General features: G+C 34.9%; 3 protein-coding genes across 3 annotated transcripts; 2 read left to right on the forward strand and 1 right to left on the reverse strand.

Annotated features, from left to right (window-relative positions):
- Window positions 1-1,303: 1,303 nt before the first annotated feature.
- Window positions 1,304-5,667, reverse strand: LOC122584857 (CRS2-associated factor 1, mitochondrial). The gene is made up of 5 exons (XM_043756930.1): window positions 4,856-5,667; window positions 3,279-3,406; window positions 2,704-2,929; window positions 2,501-2,628; window positions 1,304-1,917 (listed from the first exon to the last, which is right to left on the reverse strand). Exons 1-5 carry the CDS (start codon window positions 5,394-5,396, stop codon window positions 1,717-1,719), a joined length of 1,224 nt encoding a protein of 407 aa, XP_043612865.1. The 5' UTR covers window positions 5,397-5,667; the 3' UTR covers window positions 1,304-1,716.
- Window positions 5,668-7,929: 2,262 nt separating this feature from the next.
- Window positions 7,930-13,893, forward strand: LOC122599208 (glutenin, high molecular weight subunit PW212-like). Its single transcript, XM_043771676.1, has 4 exons — window positions 7,930-8,204; window positions 8,336-9,391; window positions 11,891-11,974; window positions 13,489-13,893. The coding sequence occupies exons 1-4, from the start codon at window positions 8,094-8,096 to the stop codon at window positions 13,597-13,599; spliced, it is 1,362 nt and encodes a 453-aa protein (XP_043627611.1). The 5' UTR covers window positions 7,930-8,093; the 3' UTR covers window positions 13,600-13,893.
- Window positions 13,894-18,087: 4,194 nt separating this feature from the next.
- LOC122586214 (laccase-1) lies at window positions 18,088-21,743 on the forward strand. The gene is made up of 5 exons (XM_043758290.1): window positions 18,088-18,269; window positions 19,136-19,287; window positions 19,378-19,619; window positions 19,714-19,842; window positions 20,466-21,743. The coding sequence occupies exons 1-5, from the start codon at window positions 18,132-18,134 to the stop codon at window positions 21,575-21,577; spliced, it is 1,773 nt and encodes a 590-aa protein (XP_043614225.1). The 5' UTR covers window positions 18,088-18,131; the 3' UTR covers window positions 21,578-21,743.
- The last annotated feature ends 601 nt before the right edge of the window (window positions 21,744-22,344 follow it).

Consider the following 22,344-nt stretch of genomic DNA (forward strand, 5'->3'; position numbering starts at 1 on the left):
GAAAATACGGAAACTTCTTTATCAAAATTTCCATCATGTGATTTGTGATCGGACTCATGATAAGAAGCAATTTTCATGATACCAAGCAATTTTGTCATTCAATATTAATTTGGTTTGGACCTTATTTTATTAACAAGCCCAAACTAAAAAAGAACAATATAGAAATAGGCCCTTACTGTAATAGATGGCGGCCCTGTGGGCTTGTTGTATCCATTTATATCACATTTTCTCAAAATCCCCCCTGCTGCATTTATAAAAATCATTGAAACCGAATTTAGCACCTACAAAAAAAAAATTCACAAAATTTCTTTTTGCTCAAGTAACTAGGTTAAGACCTTTCAAAATGGAGGCCTTTGAAATCTTAGAGACCTAATGCGCTTGTTTATTAGCTAGCCTAATAATTGTTATGATCCTTGAGCCACTATGCGCTTTTGCACGACTATGGATCGATAATCAATAACAAGAGTTTGAGTTGAAAATGGCATTGCCGTAGTGTTTCATAATTTGGTGTTGGCTTTGGAGTTGCTTAACCATCGGCTTTCAGGTTCTTAAGGTGGAAAACTCTTTCCACAATGGAAATTAATCAAATTTGATGCCAACATATAAGTTTGGCACTTTGGCACCAAGATTTTCAGAGAACACCAAATTGATGCCAAAATATAAGACGGGAGTTATTGCATATAACCATGCTTGTAAAAATCATTCTACCCGGCTAAGTCGCTACTTGGAGGCTAGCTGAGGCAAATAAGCCCAGCTTGGTCAGTCAACTTTTTATCATTATTCTTCTTTCCTTTTTAAAAGAACATTTCATACAACTCAGTTTAAGGTTGGGCCTATAGATACATACTCAAATCATTGAGCTAATTAAAAAAAAATCATTGAACAATACGAACAAAATAAAATTTTGTATTTTCAAATTTTGAAGTATTATGTTTATGCTTACAAAGTTATGTTAAAACTTGAAACTTTGAAGTATTATATTTATATATTTAAGCAAAATACAGTGTTAATTGTCCCCTTTTGTCAACTCAATGTCTCTCTATATCCAAGTGTCAGTTGTCTTCTGTTGTCAAGCCAATGTTGATACTTATTGATCACAAGCGTTTTTGCATTGTGCTTTTTAACCACATAACCAGTTAACCACCACCAAAATGACCTAATAGTTAAACATCCTGATATATAGATAATAGGGTCTCGGGTTCAAATAGATAATCCCCAGTTACATATCTTGGAGATAGAAAAAGGATTCAGAAACAGTCACAAAACTAAAATGATAAATGACATGATACTAACACACCTCACAGAAACAATCCAATTTGGTCTTTTCTATTTTGAAGCAGATTTATTTACAACAAAACATAATTACATAGCATAATTGAACAAAGATAACATAGCATCAGATAATAAACCTTGTATATAAGTGAACCAGAACGTTATATACTGATTAATGATTTTACCCTGGATTAACTATTAACATGATAACTTTATATCAACTCTCTGAAAAAGTTTCGTAGACTTAAGAACATCATACCTGTCTTAGGTGTGAAGAAAAGCAACTGGGTTGACTATTCTTCAGCCGCTCAATTTGGGATTTCTTTATAGATCCAAGATGAGAAACATTTACTTGTTTTATGATGCATGCTTCATCTTTAGATAACAACTGCAAGGATCAACCACCCAGCTAAACTACAAGATATGGAGCAAAAAAGGATCTTACTATTCCTCTCCAGAGTCAAACTCGTTTGTAGAATGGTTGATTTCTTCATTTTCCTGCCCTGAGTCTATGTCATTGAAAGAATTGTCAAAATGTTCACGGTCCATGAGAAAGCATCCACCTTCTTTAGGCTGGTAGTCTTTACCTCTCCATATAACTATTTGCTCTTTCTCAAATGTCACCAGGATGCAGGGGACCAAGTCCTATAAAAAGTGTACAAATTAACAGCTTATAAAGTTCGGTACAAATTTATAGAAGTAAGAGTTAGTAAGGATGTCAACATGAACAATGAAAAAACATACAGACTGACAGTAGTTGAGCAATTGGTTGTAGGACTACATTTTGAAAAGACTAAATTACCATACCCCTGATTTGAACAAAGTAAATAATCGGATGGCTTCCTATGTGCTGTCCCTCTTTTAAAGTAAGGGTATTTTATCGCTTTTGAAATGCACTGGGTTTGTCACTTGGGCTGGAAGAGATTTTCCGGTTTTTGAAACAGAACTAAGATGTTAAAGAACATTCAAGAATTATTTTACACAAAAAAAGGTCCTCCCTCCATTCAAGAACATGATTCAATGACTATAACATGTAAGAACTGATATCTTCATTTGAACTATAAAATAAGACCGAAAGATGGTCATAAACAAACACTGCGTATTACGAAAATGGCAGAAAGCGATGGAGATTCAAGCATACAACATACATAGCTAGTTTGTTTACTTTCTTGGTTAGATTAAGCAATCCTGGTGCATGGATACAGTTTAAATGAATCTCAGCACTTACCCTCAATTTGGAACCCAGTTTCTTGTAATCTTTCTTTTCCAGACCCCGACAGTCGATTCTAACCAATTCCTCCACCAGAAATGCATCTCTGATCATCGGAACAAGACCTCCATAATAACCGTTTTTGGCTGCAATACCAGAATAAATCAAAAACATAAAAGGACAATGGTAATACCAAGTTATAAGAATTGAACAGAAATTACCAAGTTTTGTGAGGGCAGGAACAGCTAATCCTTTCTTCCTCATTTCTTTTGTTTCCTCAATACTTAGACCTTCAATAGTAGTTTTTATCAGCTTAGGATATACGGGCTCCTGGGGCTTCCATAACATTAAAGGAATTACAGGTCTCTTCTTGGGATTGTAATTTCTGCCTCTGTACAACATAAGTGAACCGCCGTGTCTATGTATGATCTTACCAAATGCTTTATCCTGGAACATATCAGCCGGAGTTCCATCATATATAAAGATTTTATAACTTTAGGCAGGCTACATGTACATACAATTTAAATGAAACAGGAATTTGATTTGAAACTAAATGGAATCAAATATCAAGAAATAATAAAACTCTATCATAAAAGGTGTTCCATAAAAAAAAGTCTAACTGTTAACAAATTCTTAGCAGAGGAAATACTTGTACCTTTTACGCATCTGCAAATTGTACTTTTTCTATGAAACAATATCAAATAATCGATATAATGCATGGTCATACAACAATCTAAGATGCTACTAAGAGGTTCCACATGTAGAACGCACACACCTTAAAAGATATCGATCTTACCTCTAACTGTTCACACACATTTTTCATATCGACAGTTGGTACACCCATACATTTGATCCTAACTGCTTCAGCCTGTTTCCAATTATTATGAATGTCATTCAACATGTTGTGTGTTAATCCATCCCTTCCTTCAAAGCCACAATTATAATAAAACACGTTAAGAAGAAAGACTGTTTACAATACATAAATGATACATTCTGTCAATGTCCAAAAAGCATTAAACATGAACTAGGCTACAATATGTAATCAACATAGCCCTCAATATGCAAAACTGCAGAAGTAGGAACATATACAGGGTCACTATAACACATTACTTCAATATACTATTTCCAGATCATGCAAACTATTATAAAATTTCGATTACATATTACAGGATACACTCACATTTCCGAATTACAGCATGCCATGTAGCTTTAAGCTCCACTATAATTTTCTCTACCAAACATTAGTTGCAATCAATACAATGTCTTTACAAACTTGCATCTTCCTATCCAAAAATGCCTAAAAGCACATGTTTTAGTAACATTTTCTACTAATAATCATTTATACAGAAGATATCAGAATCATATACTTGATACTCGTAGTTACTAGGGGGGAAAACTAGTAGTATATCCAAATTGTTATAAAATACAGAGCGAAAGAACACAGTCGTACCCATCAACAAGACCTAAATAAAACTAGATTTCTAATATCTAGCAAAATTCTATCTCATATGACGAAAAAACCTCAAAAAGTTACCAACTTTAACAATAATACATTCGCTAAGCGTTGATAACCAGCAAAGCTGACCGGTCCATGCACCCTACCTCCCCGCCCCAAAGCAATGTTAACTGATAACCCATCAAGATACATATTAGTCTTCTTAACAAAAACCTAATACATTATTGCCATCATGTCATATCAGTATATATGAAACACGAAACAAAAGCATAATTTGAACAAAATGTATATGTTCAACCGTAAGAACTATATTCAACAAAATGCGATAAAAATGAAAATAAAAATAATGTACCCAAATTAATTTGTCTTAAATATACTATTTCCAGATCATGAAAACTAAAATGAAATTTCGATCACATATTACAGGATACACTCGCATTTCCGAATTACAGCATGCCATGTAGCTTTAAGCTCCACTATAATTTTCTCTACCAAACATTAATTGCATTCCAAACATGTCTTTACAAACTTGCATCCTCCAAAAGCACATGTTTTAGTAACATTTTCTACTAATAATCATTTATAGGGAACAACATATCAGAATCATATATTTAATACTAGTTACTAGGGGGAAAAACTAGTGTGAAAGTACACAGCTGTACCCATCAACGAGACCTAAATAAAACTTGAAAAGTTACAACCTTTAACTATAATACATTCGCTAAACGTTGATAACCATCAAAGCTGACCGGCCCACGAACCCCATCAAAATGCATTTTAGTCTTCTTAACAAAAACCTAATACATTATTGCCATCACGTATAACGAAACACGAAACATATAAATTGAACAAAATGTATATGTTCAAACACGCATATTAACCGTATATTCAACAAAATGTGATTAAAAAAAATGTACCCAAATTAATTTGTCTTTTGGTTTTATGTTTCCCAAATCTGTGAACCAACTCCAGTCTTTCAGCATTAGTCAGTTCAGGTCCTTGAATCCTTTCCCTAATTTTTTTCCTCTCAACTTCCAACTTCTCAACTTGTTCTTTCCCAGCCATGGGGTCCACAGCAGGGGCACATACACCCGTCCACACTCTATTGACACGTTCCGGTCCAAAAGGCGAGTACTTTGGCTCTCTGAGCCCAATGGGTCTCACCTCAGGACTGCTTTCTGTATAACTGAATCTGAAATCAAAAGGTAAGTCGGTTTTTATGGGTTTTGAACCGGCCCGGTCTAAAGATGAAGGTGGTCTGTAAAGGGGTTTTTTCTTTTTGGTGTTATTGTTGTTGTGGGTGTTAAAGTGTGTGTTTTGTGTTGAATTTTTGGTCGGTTTGTGGAGAGATGGTGGAGGGGTGAAAGAGTATTTTGTGTAGAGGTTTGAGGTTGCGGTGGTTGTGGTGGTGGTGTAGCGGCGGCGAGTGGCGGTGCGACGGAGGATGAATATAAACATCTTTTTGTTTTGTTTTGTGACGGTGATTGTGTGATTAGAAAGAAGAAATGGGTTTGTATTAAACGGATCTAACACTACATTCTTGAGTTTTTTTTAAGAGGGATAAGAAAAGAAAATGGGTTTGTAACTCGATCTATATTTAACTAAAAAAGGACAATGAAAAGAGGATTTATATTTCTGGTCTCCGATAGGATAATGATGGTGAAGAAAAAGGTAGTATGATGAGTTTTAATATACTATATCTATAAGGTAAAGGAAAGATGGCAAAATAGAAGTGCAGAAAGGTGGATTCTTCCATTTACCAAGAAAGAAGAAAGAGATAGATACGAGTAAATGCTTTGCAGCTACTCTTTTTTTCTTTCTTTCTTTTTATTTTTTTGACAGGTATGGTTTTTATATAAAAAAGTGAGGATATAATTGTAAATTTAACATTGTTTATCCTTTTCTTTTCTTATCTTTGCATTTTAACTTAAGAATGCCTTTTATAACTATAATTTTTTTCTCTTTCCTCTCTTATCCATTCTTATCTTTTCTTTTCTCATGTTTAAAACTCAAGAATATAGTGTAAATGGCAATTTAATCGATAAGCAGAACGAAAAAGTTGATCAAATATACCTCGCGGATCGGATTCATGACGAACTTGCAAGAAATTAAAACAATCTTCAACGAACCAGGACCAACTGACTGGGCATTGAATCCCCGGTAGAGAATCTAAAGTTATAACCTTTTACCAATATCTTATATACGTAGTCAACCTATTTTAGGTAAGGGTGTTCAAAACCGGATATCCCGGATAGTCGTTTTGACCATCTCGTCATTTTCAACGATACATCCACCTTAGAATAAATTTCCATCATACGATCTAACTATATGTATGAATAACATATCAAATTAAATATAATCAAAGTTAACATAGCTAATTGTGCACCGTCATGGCGTCATCATTATTCAATCCACCACTGCCACAATCATGATTATGTGAGAAGAAGAAAAGAACACCAAGTTATGTTCGTCGTCGTAGATCTGCGTTTTCCAAGTTTATTGACGTTGTAGATGCGGTAGTTGATTGCATCGCAGGCCAGTCACCATGTCTGCCTTGTTGATTTCTAGGGTTGTGTATGTGTGTACTGTGTAGTGTGTGTCGTCTTCTTATTTGGGGGAATAGGTTACTGATTTGCATTAGAAAACTAATGATATGCGTCTGTTGTTGCAAGTTAACAAAAATGGGCCAAATATTAATTGGTTATAGCAGCAAGTGTAATCCAACAACTAGGCCCACTATGTAAAAATTCGGATATTCTGAATATCCGAAAATTTTGAAAATTCTCATCCGATATCCGAATCCAAAAAATCAGATATCCGATTTTCCCAAAAAGCGGATAACTTTGGATCGGGTTTTCCAAAAAATCCAAAATTCTCATGCGGAAGCACCTGGCTAAGATGTACCAAGGAAATAACTACCCAACCAATTCAGTGTTAAAATGAGCAAAATTGAGTAAGAACAAGCAGAAAAACCACCAAGTAAACTGAGTAAAATGGATCTAAATTGAACCAAGTATGGATGATTAAACGGCAAACAACAAAAATGCAAATTAGCCAGCTATGTATACTGCATATAAATATAATAATCTAAAATGGCAATTTAATCGATAAGCAGAATATTAGTAAGCATTAATAAGCAAAATAAAGAGCCGAACTAAATACAGTAAAACACAATCAAAGTCATTTTAGGAATTTTGACAAACAGTTGGTGCAATCTATACTTTAAACGAGAATTGGCTAATCATGTTATAACATTTCACAATGTTCAAAGTATCAACATCACGTAAAATCTCGATTTCACGGCAGATCTAACGGCGGACGTTATCTTTGTGATTACCGTAGATCACTTTCAGAGGTAATAACCAACCCGAAGGATGGTGAGATACTCTATAGACTTCGCCACCGCTGTTGGCATATTCGATTCTGTTCATCCTATCAAGTTCCGATAGGTTAAAAATTTGTTGTATGGTACCGGGAGTGGTTTGTAAGGTAGTGAGGGCGGAGGAGGGTGGTAGAAGGAGATGTACGAAGATTTGTGGCGGTGGATGTTGTGGTAATGGTAAGGTAAGGTCAGGACGACGGGGTGGACGGTTGTTGTTGCTGTTGTTGTGACGGTGAGGTTCGGCCGCGACGGTGTAGGCAAACAAAGGTGGCAGTGAAATCGTTTTTCTGGTAAGTTTTTGTTACGGTGATGTATGTGTTTTCCAGGTTTTTTTGTTTGGAGATGCTAAATAACGCAATTATCCTTCCAGTGTTATATTTATATCTCATTTCCACCTTACATCTTTGCTGATCCAATGGCTCTTATGCGTTCCCTTGTGTGCACATAAAAACAAGTTTGCACGGGAATACAACTCGGAATATTAAAACTTTGGTAGTCATTATTCAAACTTGGGATAATAATAATCACTTAAAAGATAAGTGCAATAAATAAAGAATATTGCAATTGCAATCTGAAATCCATATCCAAAAGAAAGACCAACAAATGTCATCTATCTACAAGTTTTACCTTTAGTCCATATCCAATGAGTCAACCCCACACTCAAACCCACACACACTCTCACACACACCGCATCTTCCATCCTCTGAAATCCTCATCCATTGAAAATATCACCAAATCAAACATAATTCCATTCCCTTCCTTTCCATTTGACAATGGATTCATATGATCCCAATCTCTCGGGTCAACCCGACCCTCCTCAACCCATCAACCCATCTCCTCCCACCACCACCACCACCACCCAGTCTCACCCACCTTATTCTGAGGTAAGTAATACTCTAAATTTCATATATAATGTTTTTGTATACTTTTATATATATATATCTTGTTATAATATGATAATTGAATTATATATAAATATAAATAAATATATACATATGTGGGTTTTTTTGAGTAGATGATAGTAGCTGCAATTGTTGGTTTGAAAGACAAAGATGGGTCGAGTAGACAAGCTATAGCTAAGTTCATTGAGAAACAATATGGCCCTGCTAATTTGCCCCCAACTCATTCTAACTTATTGACTCATCATCTTAAGCGAATGAAAGCCGAGGGTCAGCTCGTTATGAATAAACATTCCTATATGCTTTCTGGCTCTAGATCTCAACCCGAATTACCTTTGCAGCCTCCGGGTTTCGGTGACTATGAAGTTAATAATAACAATACTGATATGTATGCTGCTGCTGGTGGCTTTAAACCAAGTGATGTTGTGTCACCGAGGCGTAAACCTGGGCGTCCCGCGAAACCCAGACATCAAGATTTCGGGTTTCAAGGGGAGATGCCCGCAGATTTACAACAACAACAACAACCGGAGGAGATCCAGCCTTATCAGCCGCAGTTTGAGCAGCAACTTCAGTTTGGTAATATGCAGGATTTCCAGTCACAAGGTCAGTATGATGCTGGTGGTTCGGGACCTGGGCAAGAGACTTTTCAAGGAAATTATGCAGGTGGTGGTAATGATAATGGTGGTGCTGAACCGATTTTTGCGTCGTTGGGTTTGGCTGATGAGGGTGTTCCCCCAACAGCTCCCCCGCCGCCACCACCACCACCCGAGAATACGGTGGTTTCGGCAAAGAGGGGACGTGGACGCCCCCCAAAGAATGCTTCTCGTGGTAGGAAACCTGGCGTGGCTGGTTCTGGTGGTGATGTGGTGGAACCAGCGAGGCGTAAACCTGGAAGGCCTAAAATGTTGTCGGTTTCCATGGTGAATGGTGGCGGTGTGAAAAGAGCTGGTAGACCCAAAAGAGTTGGAGGGCCTTTGACTGGGCCTTTGCCTGGAAATGTCAACAAGCCAAGCGAAAGGCCTAAAAGGGTTGTATCGAAGCCTGAGTTTTATGTATCTGCTAGTGGCAGTGATGCTCAGACTCGTCCTGTTTCAAGAGGCAATGGTCGTGGCCGCCCTGCAAATACCAAATTCAGGAAATTGTCTTCACAATCATTTGGTCGCCCTAGCAAGGTACTTCACTTTTTTTTATGCCATATCTTCTTTAATTTATTTAAAAAAGCATGTGTTATTTCTTTCTTAATGTGATCAGTTTAATAATCAATGTAACTTGTCTTATTGCCATTTTATATTTCGTAATTATATGCCATTGTGAAAGTAGGTTAATTTAATGTAGATAAATACTCCATCTTAAGGTAATATTGTACATTAAATATAAGAAGCACTTTTGTAGAATATTATTTCCTATCCCTTTTAAATAGTGTGTTGGTCATATTTTAGCTTTTTCTTTAAAGTCTGTATTCATCTTTAGAAGTTTGATTAATCACCTAGCGACTCTTACGAAGTTAAGAATATAGGGTATCCTTATAAGTCTTCCTACATGAGGGGTTCCTTACTTCCTTATTGAAGCTTCAAACATGTTGCATGTTATATGAAATGCTGATGGATGCTTATAAGTAATAAGATAAACGCTTTAACATCTTTTAGGTGGGGTCAACGGTTTATGTTGTCGATTTCCCTAATTTTAGACGATGCTTGTCTATTCAAATGTGGATTTTAATTTGATGTGTTTAGATATGCAGACACCATATTTATTTAATTAGTAAACATACACAAACCTCAAGCTGAAGATGTGCTATGGAATATGGAGGACCCATTGGTTTAGAAGCAATCATAAAATTATATATTCTAATATTTGGATTAATTTTTGTTGAAGTATTAATAAGATCATGGTCTATTGAGTGTCAACACTAACATAGGGGTGCAGACAAGGTGAGCTTTTACCGAGATACTCTAGTTCAAGTTTGTTTAGGTCGAGTTCGCATGATCCTAAAGTTCTATGTCCACCATCAAGGTGTTGTCTATAAATGCCCCTGCTTGTGAGTTGTGACGATACCACAAAAGTTACCTTTCACTTCATGCTCTAACCTCCACACTCTAACCAGAATTTTTGAAACAGTGAAGAAATATTTGAGAAACAAGGACATGAATTTAGCACCTTGTGTAGTGATGCCTTGAGTACCTCCTTGTATTGGTTATAAGACAGATTAGGAACAAGGATACCAGTTTAGCAACTAAACCAATCCTGTTTTGAATCTGCAAACCCCAAAGACAACTTACAACTTTCATCAAAAACCACCGCCTCTCATGCCTCCTACTAGCTACTGATTCTTCACTCCACACCTTTACGAATTGAGGAATCCATCCTACTTCTTAATATCCACAGTTTGACCCGATCCCAAGTAATATAATAATCAGGAAGATTTTAACACAGGAGTAATTGTTCTTCAGGATGGGTTTGTGTTACAAACTTACCTGCTTTTCATGGTTACATAAGTCATAAGGTGCCCTTCTACAGGGAAATACATGAACGAAATAGTAAAGAGATGCATCCCCCTAGCTGATTATATAGTAAACTTATAAGTTCCAAGAAAGCTTTTTTATTTCTTTCTTTTTTTTTCTTCTTTGATGGTCAACATACCCTTGGTAATAACTTCATATCAAGGATATTAGTTTGCATGGGAGTTTTTGAATATTCACATCCTTAATAACTCCAAAAAGATTGTGAATTTTGTTCAAAGTGATCAGATTTGGCTTCAACTTTGTTAATGCACCTGCGTCAGCTATGATAATTGTTCCTACATGTTATGCTACCACTAGGAGCAGGCTTCTCCGCCTACTTTTAGGGTGTTAGCATTGAAATCCACATCTCCTGTTTTCCCCACCTTCATACATTAGAAAATGCAGAAAATCAATCATCCTACTAATCTGTGCCTTTTGATTGAGACGTCCTTGTTTCTGTAGCTATAAATGGAATATTTTAGTTCCAGTAATCACCGCATAAGATTTTTTGGGCCTACCTGAATGCAATGTTACCGTACTGCATTCATGCAGGGCCCTGAAGAACTGCTTGTGTATGCTTAAGGGAAGTGGAGAATGGGCAGGTTTGATGATCATTCAAAATGGATTCAGGTCTAGATGGGTAGCTTTTGGTATGGTCCAAATGTCAAGCTGAAACACTTTATGTCCAGTTTATATTATTTTATTTAAGATCCTTAGTTTAAAGAACGTTATTGCTGAAATTACAGTATGAAGGTAATGATCTTTTATTTTTGGACTAATTTAGGAGGTACATCGTACATGCATTACCCCTCTGTATATTCTTAGAAATTGGGAAACTGTTCCTTTATTCAATTTATTCTTCTATATCTAAATTTAATTAATTTTCAGCCACCTTTAACGTTCATTATATTGGATAGACGCCTTATAGTAATTGCCTGATGTGATACATCAGTTATATTGTACAAATCGTGGATAATTGCATTTAGTGTAGCTCTCTCTAGTTTCTGTACAACGACCAGTCACTATGCTACAGTTTACAGGCCATTTACAATCAAAGTGATTATATTATAAGATGTTACAACTTACCAGTCGCGAATTCTCTTTCTCCTTATTTCTGCTTCACATTTGATGACATGTTAAAATAAATCTTCTTGGTTTTGTGAACTCCAGGTTGGACAAGGTACTGCAGTTTTAGTGACAGATCCACTGCAGCTTGTAGTTTACCAAGAACTGAAGTTGAAATACGAGCGCTTAGTAAGTTCCACTACTCACTGTTCCAATTTCTTATACAATTTTATAATTTATAGCTGAGATTTTGTACAAATAGCACTCTAATTGGATGTTGGGATAAGCATATAAACTGATCATCTGATTATTGCGACTTCAAGCGGTATAGTAAGTTTTTAGTGTTATGATGAACTTATTCGGGTCATTTGTGGGCAAAATAATCAGAGGTTCATATGGTTGTTGCTGCAACAGCTAATGAACTATGGGGTCATTGTACTATTTTAAAAAAATCCATTCTAGTCATTTATGTAAATCTTCTAGATATTTCATGTCGAGCTAACTGTAAGATTTAGAACTTTTAAAGTGAAAACACACGTTACAAATAAAATCTATTTACATCATTGATGACCTGCAACCTATTATGAATCATGTAACTAATATTTTCATATTCCACCTCATTTTTTTTTCATCCAACCCATGAAATCCACCTCATCTAAATGTGTACATGTTATCTAGTTTACTTTTATTCATAGTTTTCCTATAAGTACATGGTTTCTTTTTATGTTACGGATGACTTCTTTCTTTTTGTCAACTTTTTCTATCACCAATAATCCAATGTCTTTAACATCTTCTTATAACCTTCAAATCTTCAACCACACCACCAGAACCACCACAAATCATCACCACCAAATTATTTTCAAATACAAAACTTCTAACACTGAATAAATCTCTCTAAAAAACCCCAAAAGTCTATATACCATGAAGTATGTTGAAATCTGCTTGTACAAACAAACCTAAAAGAGCCAATCAGAATTGTTTTCAGTTGTAGATCTATAAGACAAACATAAGAAGAGAGATGAGAAGGGTCTGCGATTGTTTTCCGCCGCAGATCTTGACGAAAATGACGGTGCAGCATAGGAGGTGAAGGAGGTTGGTAAACCTCAATGGTGCGGTATTTGGTAGGGAGGTAAGTAGTATTTTCCAGCAGCAGGTGGTGGGACTCAATCAGGTGGTTTTCATCCTGGTATTCACTGATGAACAGAGGGAAAGGAAAAAAAGAGGGATAAGGAGAATAGCAAGTGGTAGAATTGTAGAAGAAGATTAGATTAGAGTTAGAGAAATATAAAAACAAAGAGTTATTTACTTTATTATATACATGTTTACGAAATAATATATAGTCACCCAGTCAGTAATTAGAACCATAGCAAATAACTTGTATATATCTGTGCTTGTCACCTGGTTAGACCCTGTTAATTAGAAGGATGCGATGCTCGTAAACTGTTTCAGAAAGTATTGTTTGCCTGATATAATTTAGTTAGTGATATATATTATTTCATGGATGTTTTTATATGATACAATGACCATAGATTATTGTTTCACAATTTGTTATTTGATTGCGCTTACCCAATATGACATAATTTATTTTAACGCATACATCTGTATGTGTTCTTGGATTCATATATAAATTTATTAGTTTTACAAGTGTGTTTTAAGATATCCTTGGCCAAGCCTATCATTTTATTAATCCTATCTGCTTGCAGCAATCAAAAGCCAAGGAAGCGGTGGGTGTGATAAGGCCCCACATTAACCCTGAGTATGAAGCTTTTGGAGCACTGAAAGAGCTGGAAACCCTCGTGGGTGGACCGCTGTGAATGTACAAAGTGAGAATCCACCGTCCGTTGTCTAAATTTAGGATTCTAGCTGGAGCATCCAGGCATCAAAAGAGTAGATGGTTGAGGTATTACAAACGTAGTTTGTAAAGTGTTGTAGTAGAGCAATGTAACTTTAGATTGATGTGAGTTTAGGACAGTGTGCAAATCTTATTTGATTAAAAGATTTACCAGTGATTTGAGAACAGCCATGAATAATAATTGTTTGCGGCTTTGTGCATCCATAAAGTTATTGGTGATGCTAACGTATCAACCTTTTCCTGCTGGTTATTTTTACGTATTGCTTTCTCTCGTCTTGTCTTTACCTATTGCCGTTTGTATATATATTTTTAGGTGTTCTGTTTTTGGCTCTTAGCGTTTCCTTTCCATTCATTTCCTTACGGGTTGAGCTGAAAATTTGTGGATAATTAGGCATTTCTTCTTTTGAAGACATCACATCATATAGGTTAACCACTTGAACCTATACAACAGTTTAATTTATAAATCTTCCCACTTAGTTCTGCAGGTTGAATGACGATATTTATGGTTAACGGTTTTGGTAACTGCTGTATTCGAAATTTAATCTAGAAATATACTCAGGGAATATGTACATAATTGGACGTGTATGTGGTTGTATCTATACGAAGTGCTAAACATGCTTGACAGTTGACAAGATGACACCCTCGTGATATCATCATTTTATTATAGAAAGTTTGGTAAATCATCCTTTTCTTCTTTACGGATAGCAACTCTTTGTTCACTGATTTTTGGTTCGGTTTTTCTCACCCTATGTATTAAGCTAAGAGATCTCTCACCATTAATCTTCAAATCATACTCATTATTCATGGGTTATATCCACGACTTTTGCAGTATCAACATGGACTAAGACACTAAAGATTGTCCCCCATGCAACTAGCTCCATTGCTAGATCTTTATTTCGTTAATGCTAAACATGAGTAACAAATGTCATGACTTTTTGTTAGTTTCAATAAATATCAACAAAAATTCAACCAGTAAGCATTGTGTTTTTGTCGAATCCAAAAACTAAATAATGAACAACCTTTCACGAATTACATATTATAAACAAGTATGTCACACATTTTGGCGTTCCCAGACATGGACATGGGCGACCCATGGGAGGGGCAAACCCGACTTTCACCCCAAGCCGATTTTTCCTTTCATCAAATTTTAATTTATATATATTTTTTATTTTTTTATATACTAGCATGCGACGGTGGTCATGGCGGTAACGGTGTGGTGATGGGGGCGATTATTGATAGTGAAAACGGCAACGAGTGGTGTAAATAATTGATATAAAATAATTGGTGTAAAGGGTGATTAATAGAAAAAATTTAAAAGAAAAAATATTGATAATGTAATTTAATTATTAATGTTAAGAAGGTATTGTATGTGAAAATATTTTAATGGGTGCCAAGTTAAAGTATTACATATATTTCAACATTTCCAAAAATAAAATGTTATTATCTTTATAAGAGTATTTATTTTATATATTTTTAAAACTGTAAAACCAAAAAAATTGACTGATGATTATGTATGTTTATTTTTTCACGTCGATTATGTACGTTTATCTAAAGTTTCACACAACTTCATTTATATTCTATTGAGGAGTTACTAAACGGTATTATATTTCCGCTAACTATATATTTAGGGTAGTGATATTCTCACGACACTTTTTAGCTATCCACAACAAATATATGCATTTTAACGCACAGTGTACAACAATGTAAAACAATTATTGTTGTAGATGACTAACTTGTGTTGTAAGAATATCATTTCTCATGTATTTATTCAAGCATTTTCTTTAGAATACACTTGTACAAACAAGTATTGTTAATGAAGTTTATGGTACTGTTGTGTCCCAAAATCCTACTTGCATTATTTGATTCTCCTTATAGAAGGGTAAGTTTTGAAATTGAAAAGCCGCATCTTTGTGTCATTATCTACGTATAGAGGCTGAAATAAATGCCAACAAAAATGTCATGACATGTTGCACGAGGGTATCAAGTTGTAGTTGATATGTCGTCCAAGAACAACGATCAAATTTGTTTATAGTGTTGGTTGTATACGATGCAAATAAAATGCTTTCCGTGCACATGCTATACGATGCATATAACATGGTGTCCCTCTTTTTTCGATCGGTGGTGTAGTTTCTATTAGTAGTTCATTAAAAAAAATTCATTTTTCTTAATATTTTATTTTAAACGGCAGAAATTTTATTAAATAAATGACCATCTAACAGGATGTTAGAGGCCAAAAAAATACAAATAAAAATTAAGAAGACAACACGTTAAAAATATTTAAGGTATAAGAAAAACTAGAAAACCAACAATACTTTCACCACCATTTTCTCATTTTATTTTCTTAGTGTAATTTAGGATTCTTGTGTCTTTCGCTCCCCTTATGTCTGTTGCCTCAAGCTCCGCCACTGATCCACATCCTCTTAGTCATATATGATTATATTCATATTAATACCTCTTAGTCATATATTCATATTAATAGGTAGAGTTCAAATAGAATACTTTAAGTTAAAAAGACAATTTATATGTTTTCGGCTTAAGATTGGAAACAAGCACAACCTTATTACAAGTTCATATGAAAGAACTAGCACATTATCCATGCAATGCGGCGACGGTATCGGTGAGACGATCTGGTGGTAGCGGCGACTGGTAGTGATGACAACGATGATTGGTTGTGATGATGACGTTGAGTGGTGTAGTTGGTGTAAATGTAATTAATAGAAAAGTTGTAGTGTAGATATTTTAATAGTTAAGGGTTTGGTGTAAATTGATAAGACGAGAGTTTAGGATGTAAATTGATAAAGATAAGAGTTATGGTGTAAATTAATTTATTAATGACAAATTTGGTAATTTTTTATAAATCACTCCTTGAAAAACATTTCATTAGGAATAAAATGGTCATTTACAATTTAGAAATTTTTAACTTTTTAACACTAAAGGATTATTTGATAATTTTATATAGAGGTCCTTATTTTGAGAACTCATTTTTTGTAAAAACTCTTAAATTTTATATTGGATCACATGTTTTTTTTATTCATTCACATGTGAAACGTTATAAAAATATATGTTGCAGAAGAATTTTTTTTTTCAAAAACCTTATATATAATTGTTTGTCATATGTGAACAGAAAACATGAACAAATTCATTTACAAGTTCACAAAATGCTATTTTGAAGGTTTTTTCAAAAAGTTTCGTTTACAACATATATTTTTATATCATTTCACATGTGAATGAACAAAAAAACATGTAAACAAATATATAATTTATATAAGAGTTTTTATTGTTCTTAACAAAAATAAGGAAACTCTTTTATATATATAGTAATATATAGATAGCGTCCAACTAAAAAGGAGAATCAAAATTGACATTTACAGAGTTAGCATCAATATTTCACTCTTATTGTGTTATGTGTCGCATCTTTGATACCCTTTTCTAAACCGGCCACAAAGTTTTCAATTCATTAGAATGTAAAAGTCGGTATATAGTTTACTTTATTAAAAAAAAATCTTATATATGTCCACGTGACGTTCATATGGCATGTAAAATGAAGAGAGAAAATAAAATTGAAAGAAACAAATGTGATTGATATATATGTATATATATGTATGAAACAAATTATAAATAATTAAATTATTAGTAGTAACTAGTAAGTGTAGTATATTTTATGACAGGTAATATATAAAAACTTATTAATGAACAAAAGGATACAATGTGACATAATATATAGACGCAAAGATGCTCAAACTCATTCCCCCTCTAGTTTTTGGGTAAATCCTAACTTTGCGGTTTTAACTTTTGTGGTGTTTGTACTGAATCATAAACAGCTGAAACCCATGTCAGCGAAAATTGGAATTGAATGACCTGATGTTAAGAACAATATTATTGTATCACTTCCCGTCTAAAATTACTTCTAATTTAATAATGTTATGTTTAATAGCAATATTTCTTCATAAATAACTCAGAATGACATTTGATATGTAAATGAACTTAAAAAATGAGTTATCTACTATAGCATAACTTACAGATTTTCATGCTTGTTGACTATATATATATAGGTTCATTGGAGAACCGTTCACATATCAACTATGACAATATTAGATCAACGATCAAATACGGTTATAATGGTTCTTGACCCCGACCGCTCTTAATTTGGGTACGTCATCAGATTAGCCCCTACGAGCTTGAGCTTGAGTTTTTGACCCTGCCATTTTTAACCACATTAAGTAAACTTCAACAACAATTTCATGACATTATGTGTCGCAAAAACCTTCTTTTCTTGTAGTGACACTGACAACCGATATGCTTTTTGTAGTAAGATATGTTTGATAGCATATATTCTTTTTCAATCATATGTAGTTCTCAAGATTCCCTAGTCCAAACAAAGGTAACATTATTATAAAGAAATCATAGCTAATAATTTTTTATGTGTATATATATGGATGTTTGAGGCAGTGATATGAACGAACTTAATATTCTCATAGTTTGACATATACGGATATGAAGAAACAAAATTTTGTTCTGCCACTACTTTTTATTGTATGCTTGCTTACAACCACCATACCTTCTGTTTTGTCTTCCTCGACTGCAAACCGCTATCACTTTAATGTAATTCCCTCTCTGTCCCTTCCTTACTCAGTTTGTACGTACGTAAAGAATGTTTTCTTGACTCACAATAATTTTGAAAGTTTTGATGGCGCGCATTGCGCCATTGTATGTTAAAAGTTGGAACATATAGGGTGCGTTTGGTTGCAGAAAATGTTTTATGGTTTTTCATTTCTAGTTTTTTAGAAAATGAGAAGGGTTTTTATTTTCTAGAAAACAAATAAAGATTTTGAAAACGCGTTCTAATTGGAAAACTAAAAACATGTTAGGGATGTGAAAGGAGGGAGAGGGGGGAAATGGAAAATGAAAATGGAAAATAGAAAACAAGGAAAAGATGTTTTCAAGTTTTCCATTGAAAAATGGAGAACAACTTTTCTGTTTTCTTGGAAAATTTTCGTAGAAAACTATGATTAGAACGCGTTTTCTGTTTTCTAATGTTTTCTTGGAAAACAAAAATAGAAAACAATGGTTGTTTTCTACAACCGAACGCACGCTAGCATGTGTACATCATTTCATTTGATATCTTGAATCTGCCATTTGGTCATATGAATAATGTGTAATTCTAAGAAAAATGAATTTTCCAAAAATGAATTAAAACTTGCTTAAATACTTGATACCAATGCCAGATATACTAGCTTTACAAAATTTTGTTACCCAAAACTTGTTTGACAGATTCAGTTTGCAAAAAGTGTCCATTTTGTCAAAATTTTCTGAATTTTACCTTGCTAGCTACTTGTACTTGTGGTTCGAATACTTCTAATTACTACTTAATTGCAACAAAATTATTTTGACAAAATACAAAGCCCGCAATCGTTGAAAGTAACTTTCAACAACCAGAGCAAGCACTGTTGAGATCATATGGAAGCTAAGACTAATTTTGTGAACAAATCTGATGTCAGGTCGAATGGAAGAACATAACCCGCTTATGCAGTACTAAAGCCATATTAACAGTGAATGGGAAATATCCAGGACCCACGATAGCTGTAAACGAAGGAGAGAGCGTGGAGATTAAGGTAACCAATGGGGTTTCTTTAAACACAACCATCCATTGGTAAGCTGCATAACTTTTAAAGTAATATTATCAAGTAAATATACGTTCGGGTTCTCAAATATGACACGTACTGTGTATTGTGGTGAGCAGGCATGGAGTCAAACAACTGAGAACTGGATGGGCCGATGGACCAGCATATGTTACCCAGTGTCCCATAAGACCCGGTGAGTCTTATACATACAAGTTCATGGTCACTGGCCAACGGGGTACCCTGTGGTGGCATGCTCATATTGCTTGGCAGCGTGCAACGGTTTATGGTGCCATCATCATATACCCACGTATGCCTTATCCATTCTCTAAGCCGATTGAAGCTGAAATCCCAATTATATTTGGTACTCATCTTTAACTAGTTTTCTTTATGTATATATTTACGTATCTAATCTTTCTTTAACGTAATTTTACTAATGATTATGACTGTATTATCAGGAGAATGGTGGAACTTACCTGTTGAAGGAATAGAAGTTGAGATGAACAAGTATGGCAGTGGTCCGAACTCATCGGATGCTTATACTATTAATGGCTTGCCTGGTTCACTCTACCCGTGCTCAGAAAATGGTAAAGTCTAAAATTCATTAGCAGTCATGAATTCTTCTGTACTCCATACTTTTTCTTGTATGCTATAAAATCTTATAGTATGTAAGTAGCACCCAATGCACTTTTCCACTAGTTATGGGTTTCAATACCGTCTTACTCCTACCTAAGGTATAGATGCTGCTTACAGGTTCTACAAAAGGTAGAAAAAGACCTCTGACATGCCGGACATAAGAATCGAACCCTTGATCTCTGTCACTAGAGACAAGGGCTACAAGCACTTGATCCAACCCGGTTGGTTTATGTATGTTATAAAATCTTCTTATGTATAAATAGTCAGAAAAACTACAAAAAGTCATTCGTTATATTCTTTGTAGAAAATGACATAACACAACTTTTAGTCATAACTACTTCCTTTATAATACAGCCAATGATCACATATATTTTAGAAAATAGCTGATTCTTGAAGGACTAGAAAGCCTACAAAAACTTCTTAAAGTTGGACTTGGACCGGTTCAAACCAAAGTGTACGTTTGGTTTATCTTGTTCGAAAAAGGATGCAATATAAGGATTCTGCAGAGCAATTTTAAGCGATTCTGTTGAATTCACTACTTATTTTTGCTAAATATATGGTTATTTCTGCGCAGATACATTTATCCAAACCGTTGAGCAAGGAAAAACCTACATGCTTAGGATCATAAACGCAGCCCTTAACGATGAGCTTTTCTTCACCATTGCTAATCATATACTTAAAGTTGTTGAGATCGATGCTTCATACACAAAACCCTTCGATACCAAAGCCATTATGATTACTCCAGGACAAACAACCACTGTCCTCTTTACAGCAAATCAGCATAACCAAGACTCAGACGGCTTATTTGTCATGGCAGCCAGACCTTACCTCACCACTGTATTCCCATTTGACAACTCTACCACAGTTGGTTTCTTAAAATACAAAGGAACAAAGGCCGACAAAATGACTCTTCCAAAACCATCAAATCTCGTTTTGCCTCACACTCTCCCTTGTATGGAAGATCATAAATATGCCACAAAATTTGTAGCTCGGCTTAGGAGCCTTGCAACTTCTCAATACCCTTGTAAAGTGCCAAAAAAGATTGACAAGCGTGTCGTTATCACCATAAGTCTTAATCTTCAAGATTGTCCGGCTAATCAAACGTGTAAAGGGTATAAAGGGAGACGATTTGCAGCTTCTATGAACAACCAATCATTCATTCGTCCGTTGACATCTATACTTGAATGGCATTACAAAAACTATTCATCTTTGCATTACTCATATGACTTCCCACTGAAGCCACCACAAGTGTTTGATTATACAGGAGTTGATCCATTAACACATAACATAAATCCAAGTTTTGGGACAAAGCTTTTTGCGGTAGAGTATGGGACTAAGTTAGAAATTGTGCTTCAGGATACCGGTTTTCTTAACTTGGAGAATCACCCTATTCACATTCATGGTCATAACTTTTTCGTTGTGGGTAGCGGATTTGGGAATTACGATGAAGAGAAAGATACTGCGAAATATAACCTGGTCGACCCTCCTGAAAGGAACACGGTGGGTGTACCAATGGGGGGATGGGCGGCGGTTCGTATAAATGCAAATAATCCAGGGGTATGGTTTATGCATTGCCATCTTGAAATGCATACTTCTTGGGGTCTTGCTTCAGGTTTCATCGTTAAGAGTGGTCCAAAGCCATCTCAAAGACTACGTCCCCCGCCAAATGATCTTCCACAATGTTGAAATCTATCTTGCTAAACGTATGCCCGGGATTTGGTTAAGATGCTCCAAATGAGGTTTACTTATTGTGTTATAAGTATGATATATTATGTATAAACATTAGAGAAATAGAATCCAATGTATTAGATAGCTAGCTAGCTAGATATATCGATGCATCTTTTTTCTGTACTTGACCGAAACTACATATACATTGGCTTCAATATGAATTGAACGTTTGGATGAATCATAACTTTGTTTAGCTAAATAAAATATTTGTTGATGGTAAATAAAAAACATGGACATTGTTGATGGTAAGATTTTCACATCAAAGATTTTCAACATGCTTGTTACTAAAACTGGATTGGTATCTTGACCTTATATCTTGAACTCTGGAATCTTAAACTTCCTTATTATCTTGAACTTATTTACTATATTCAGGATCTACAAAACATGCAGGATATTGAATACACTTAATATCTTAGCTTCAAGAAGTACTAAAGCTATTTGCCTACACTATCTTGACTTGGTAAAAAGGGGATCACTATGAAACTGGTCAAGCAACTTATAATTCGGAGTCTGATTACATGACCCCGACTTCACTGATTGCTTTCACTGGCTGATTTCCCCCACCGTTAACAATACTCTAATTAAAAAAAAAAAAAATCCAGAATACAAACGAAAACAGCCAAACACATGATGCAGATTAAAACAGGTGCACACACTGACATACTTTAAAATACAACAATTGTGTGAATGACTAAATGTGTTCCAACAAGGCGTAGACAATATTC

Source organism: Erigeron canadensis, chromosome 1 (assembly GCF_010389155.1).
Source record: "Erigeron canadensis isolate Cc75 chromosome 1, C_canadensis_v1, whole genome shotgun sequence".
Lineage (NCBI taxonomy): Eukaryota > Viridiplantae > Streptophyta > Magnoliopsida > Asterales > Asteraceae > Erigeron > Erigeron canadensis.